The 5,171-nt window shown below is 42.0% G+C and overlaps 1 protein-coding gene across 3 annotated transcripts; it reads right to left on the bottom strand.

Moving 5' to 3' along the window:
- Positions 1-909: 909 nt before the first annotated feature.
- On the bottom strand, positions 910-5,171 carry LOC112081106 (oocyte zinc finger protein XlCOF6). Of its 3 annotated transcripts, none has more exons than XM_024147135.2 (3): positions 5,056-5,171; positions 3,929-4,434; positions 910-3,462 (listed from the first exon to the last, which is right to left on the bottom strand). In XM_024147135.2, exons 2-3 carry the CDS (start codon positions 4,383-4,385, stop codon positions 2,039-2,041), a joined length of 1,881 nt encoding a protein of 626 aa, XP_024002903.1. In that variant the 5' UTR covers positions 4,386-4,434; positions 5,056-5,171; the 3' UTR covers positions 910-2,038. The 3 variants fall into 3 exon arrangements, with proteins under 3 accessions (XP_024002903.1, XP_024002902.1, XP_024002904.1); XM_024147134.2 differs by lacking the exon at positions 5,056-5,171 and adding an exon at positions 4,889-5,046; XM_024147136.2 differs by lacking the exon at positions 5,056-5,171 and adding an exon at positions 4,897-5,046.

The raw sequence follows: 5,171 nt of genomic DNA, 5'->3' as shown, positions 1-5,171 counted from the left end.
TCACTCAAAATAGTAACTGACATGATAGACGTCTACCTTACATTTAAGTCACTTTATTGCGCTATAATCAAATTTTGACGTTTTGATGAATCATCTACACCTACAGCCACTGTAAGTGGGAAATTAGATTAATTTGTACTTGTTGTGAACTATCCCTTTAATGTCAGAAACAATCGAAGATGCATGCCAACTAAGACTCTACCCAACATCTAGCGTATCTAGGTAGAGGTCGACCGATTAATCGGATGGCCGATTTCAAGTTTTCATAACAAACGGAATCGGTATTTTTGGGCGCCGATTTTTTGTTTTAACACCTTATTTCATCTTATTTAACTAGGCAAGTCAGTTAAGAACACGTTCTTTATTTCAATGACGGCCTAGGAACGTTCTGCCTCGACAGATGTTTAACCTTGTCAGCTCGGGGATCCAATCTTGCAACCTTACAGTTAACTAGTCCAATGCTCTAACACTGATTACATTGCACTCCACGAGGAGCCTGCCTGTGCCGCGAATGCAGTAAGCTAAGGTAAATTGCTAGCTAGCATTTAAACCTTATCTTATAAAAAACAATCAATCAATGACTGTCATTGCTCAATATGTAACTTACCATAAACATCAATGCCTTTCTTAAAATCAATACACAAGTATATATTTTAAACCTGCATATTTAGCTAAAAGAAATCCAGGTTAGCAGGCATATTAACCAGGTGAATTGTGTCATTTCTCTTGCGTCATTGTACGCAGAGTCAGGGTATATGCAACAGTTTGGCCGCCTGGCTCTTTGCGAACTAATGTTCCAGAATTTTTACGTAATTATGACAACATTGAAGTTGTGCATCGTACAGGAATATTTAGATTCATGGATGGCCACCGTTAGATAAAATACGGAACGGAAATTAAACATTTTGTTTTCGAAGTGATCGTTTCAGATTCGTCAAAGGTATATGGTTTAGAGCGAAATAGTCGACGCGTTATAATTCCTGTAATAACTTGCGGCTGAACTTGAAAGGGGTTCCTTCGTTATTTTACCGTTCATGTCTTCCATAGAGAATGTCTTGATCTACTTCAAATAAGGTCTGTGTTTCGTGCAGGCTTAAACTGCCTCGACATTTTGATACCCGTGTAAATCTCACTAGGATAWGGTAACGTTTGTCAACATATTTTCATAAATCCACTCTACAAAAAAAATGATCTTTGCTTATATTTAGCCAATATTGATCAGAGTTACCTTGTCCTATGGATATCTACAGTTATAAAATTGTCACGGTGGTGTAAGCCTACACGAAACACAGACCTTATTTTAAGTGAATCTAAAAATATCCTATGGAATAAATGAAGGAACCGCTTTTCAGATTTTGCTAGAAGGTGTCATGGGAATTATGACGTCAATTCTTACCATGCCCATTATTAAAATAGGATTTCCTGCATATAGAAATGACAGTTTTTGTTTTCAACATTCATCACAGGTAACTTACTCTATTTTTATTCAAACAGTTGAGAGTATTTGTCTCCTAAGCAGACTCTTCAGTATCATTGTCACTTCAGAGCTGTGTGTGTGTGTATTTATGTATTATATTAAGGTAAAATAAAAGTGTTCATTGTTCATTCAGTATTGTTGCAGTTGTCATTATTACAAAAATGTGTGTGTGTGTGTGTGTGTGAGATATATATATATATATATACAAATTTTTTATTTTTATTTTTATTAATCGGCCGATTAATCTGTATCGGCTTTTTTTGTCCTCCAATAATCGGTATCGGCGTTGAAAAATCATAATCGGTCGACCTCTAGTATCTAGTGGAGTGTCAATGTCTGGAGCTCTTACACCTTCGAATTGACGCTTCCTACATCATCTTGTTTGTCCGCTGTAATAGTCAGCCAAATGCCCCACCTCCACCCACCTCAGTGTTCTAGTGAAATATGGCTGCCCCCCCAGGTAAGGGCTACAAATTGGGAGTAGTGGAAAGGGTGAGTTACCCCCATAAAGCAATGAATTTGAGAAAGGCGCAACACAACCAGGCAAATCATTATCATCAATCAGCGACACTGAGCCAGGTGAACAGAGAGGTGGTGGGTGCGAGCGAATGTCCGGAGGCAGCGGGGGCAGGAGTACGGTCTCTCACCAGTGTGGGTCCTCATGTGAGTTTTAAGGTGGCCGACCAAGCGGAAGCTCTTGTCACACTCCTGGCAGGGAAAGGGCCGTGAGCCATTGTGGATCCTCATGTGTTTTCCCAGATCCCCTGAAGAGGTATAGCAGCCGTGGCAGACAGAACATTCATACGGCTTCTCTCCAGTGTGGGTGCGTATGTGTTTTGTGAGATCTCCAGATTGAGCAAAGCTCTTGCTGCACTCAGAACAGACGTATGGTCTCTCACCTGTGTGAGTGCGTTGGTGGTTCTTCAGGTGTTCCAGTCGAATGAACTGCTTGCTGCACACTGTGCAGTGGTAAGGCCTCTCRCCGGTGTGTGAGCGCATGTGTGTCTTCAACGCCCCAATGTCTATCACCTTCAGGCCGCACTCCCCACACTGGTGGCCTTTCTCATTGTTGTGGATCTTTAGGTGAAGCCTCAGGTTTCTCTTGATAGAGAAGTCTTTACCACACTCTGTGCAGTGAAAGGGTTTCTCCCCYGTGTGAGAGCGTAGGTGAATGGTCAGACTAGACTTGTATCCAAACTGCCGGTCACAGTGGGAGCAGGAGTACTGCTTTTTGCCAGAATGAGTGGTCATRTGACTCCTGAGACCCTTCATACGGGCAAAATCCTTCCCGCATTCCTGGCATTTGAATGCCTTGACTCCAGAGTGTATCAGCAGGTGTTTGCGTAAACTGCCGCTCTCAGCAAATCTTTTGCCACACTCCTTGCAGGCATAAGGCTTCTCTCCGGTGTGAATTCGCATGTGAATGTTCAGGCTCTGAGGACTACAGAGGATCTTGCCACACTCTGAGCAATGGAAGCCGACWTCMAGACAGACCACAGGCTTAATGTCCTGAGGTTCWGTGCCCTCTGGTTYGTGACACWGGTGAGGTCCCAGTCCCCAACAATTCTTGAAGCTCTTCCCACAATCGGCACAACTGAGGTGTCCATTGGTGCTGACAACAGCCATTTTGTGTGAAAGCTCACAGTGGTTTTGCAGACTGCCCAGGTATCTGAATCTGCGGGCACACTGTGGGCAGGTGTAGAGTTTCACCGAAACCCTGTGGGGACGAGCAGGTTTCCGGGGAGTGGCTGAAGGGTGGATCTGGCGGGTGTGGATGCTAAGCAGCCGTGGGGTTTGGAACATGAGGCTACAGTGGAGGCAGCTGTGTGTTGGGACCGTCTCTGTTCCACTGCTCTTTGAAAAACTGTTTCTCAACATGGCCAGATACTCCTTCTGGTGGTTCCACTTGATGTGCTTCTCCAGGAAGGAATGGTTGGTGAAGGAGATGGTGCAGTATGAGCAAGGAAAGAACTGAGGAGAAGAGACTGAGGGAGAGTGGTGGAAGTAGGGGTAGAAAAAGACAAAGGGAGAATAATAGATGAGTTGTTATTCTTGACTTTACTCTTTTTATTGTTATTATTGCTATTGACTGATGTACTGCATAGTTGAAGGAGCATTTCACTGCACCTTTTACCTGCTGTAAACTGTGTATGTGACAAATAAAATTTGATTTGATTTACAGAAGAGGGACATAAACTAAAATAACAAAACATTTCAAAAGTAAACGAGAGTAGTCCTATATTTTCATGATGAATCTTAAATTCAATATCAAATAACCATTTAGCCTAGTCAGTCAATATCAAATAACCATTTAGCCTAGTTAGTCAATATCAAATAACCATTTAGCCTAGTAAGTCAATATCAAATAACCATTTAGCCTAGTCAGTCAATATCAAATATTCAAGCAAATTTTAAGATGACACTGATTTTAAGGGTGGGTGTGTTGCATACCTTTGTTGCTGTCAGTATCCCTCCCGTCTTCGGGGTCCTCATCTGTGTYTTCTTCACCCACATTCTCCTCCTTCATGAAACACACTTGAGTTTCTCTCTTAACCACCACCTTGTGTATTTCAGAATCAGAATCATACTCCGCTTTTATCTCTACTGTTCCTTGGCTAATGTAAACGGAATCTGTTTCAGTCTTGGTTATGACGGTTCCAGAATCCTTGTGGAGTGCTCTAGAATCCAAGCAATGACTCTGTACTTCAAAGTCTGCTGGTTCCTCTTTAATTTGGATGGAGTTGGAAGTAACCTCTTTAGTGTTGGGAGAGGGAGCTTGGCTAATGTCTGGTTCTTCTCTTTTGCAGTTAACATCATCTGACTGTGTTTCACACTCTGTTTTGATGGGGTCTCGATGGTGTTTAGACCTCTTGATTTTGTGTTGCTTTTTCACAGATTTGTTCTTCATCTTGTTAACAAGAGTGTCTCTGGTTAGGTCAACACCTTCACATTACATTCTGTGGCGAAAAGACAAGGTTTGATTGAACATCACCCTATTATGATCCCTGATAGAGAGCTATCAGGGATCATAATAACCCATCCAACATGTAAAAAGTAAGAAACCCCCATTCTGCATTAGTTATGCTGAAGTCTGGTTTAGTAACACTCAATAGCCTACTACTTCATAGCCCTTCATTACACAGCATTATCATTATTACCTGATGAGTAACTTTTGGTTACAACCTACCTAGCTAGATTGTTACGTCGTCGTTGGTAACCTATATTAGCTTGCATTGTTGTAGCAAGATAGCTAAACGTGTCTGTTAGCTAACGTACCCTTGCTACTTTGTATGATTGTCACCCACCAAATGTAGCTATCTTGGTTATGAAGAGAACCACGAGACGAAAAAGTTGTTTCTCTCGTATAAATAAATAAAAAAGCAAGCTAGCAAAGTTTTGAAAATAGCTTACCTAGCTACCTTATTTCTGATTGTTGTCACCGGAAACAGAGACGGAATAGAAAGCAAGACATCCCACTCCCTAAATGTTCTGGTTCATATACAGTCAATGAACTAAGCAGACCAGACCAAACTGCTAATGCATTGGCGAGCCACCACGTTAAGCAGACCGGAACGTACCATTTTATTTTAATGATCAACGGCCTGAGCGGGACCTCTTCATTTATCCACCATCTTTAACCGGAAAGACGCTGCATTTCCTGGATTGTTAGTCATGAAACCTGACCAATCAGGCA

Source organism: Salvelinus sp. IW2-2015, linkage group LG6.1 (assembly GCF_002910315.2).
Source record: "Salvelinus sp. IW2-2015 linkage group LG6.1, ASM291031v2, whole genome shotgun sequence".
Classification (NCBI taxonomy): domain Eukaryota; kingdom Metazoa; phylum Chordata; class Actinopteri; order Salmoniformes; family Salmonidae; genus Salvelinus; species Salvelinus sp. IW2-2015.
The sequence above is the reverse complement of the archived record's forward strand: the minus strand, read 5'-3'. Positions and strand labels throughout refer to the sequence as shown.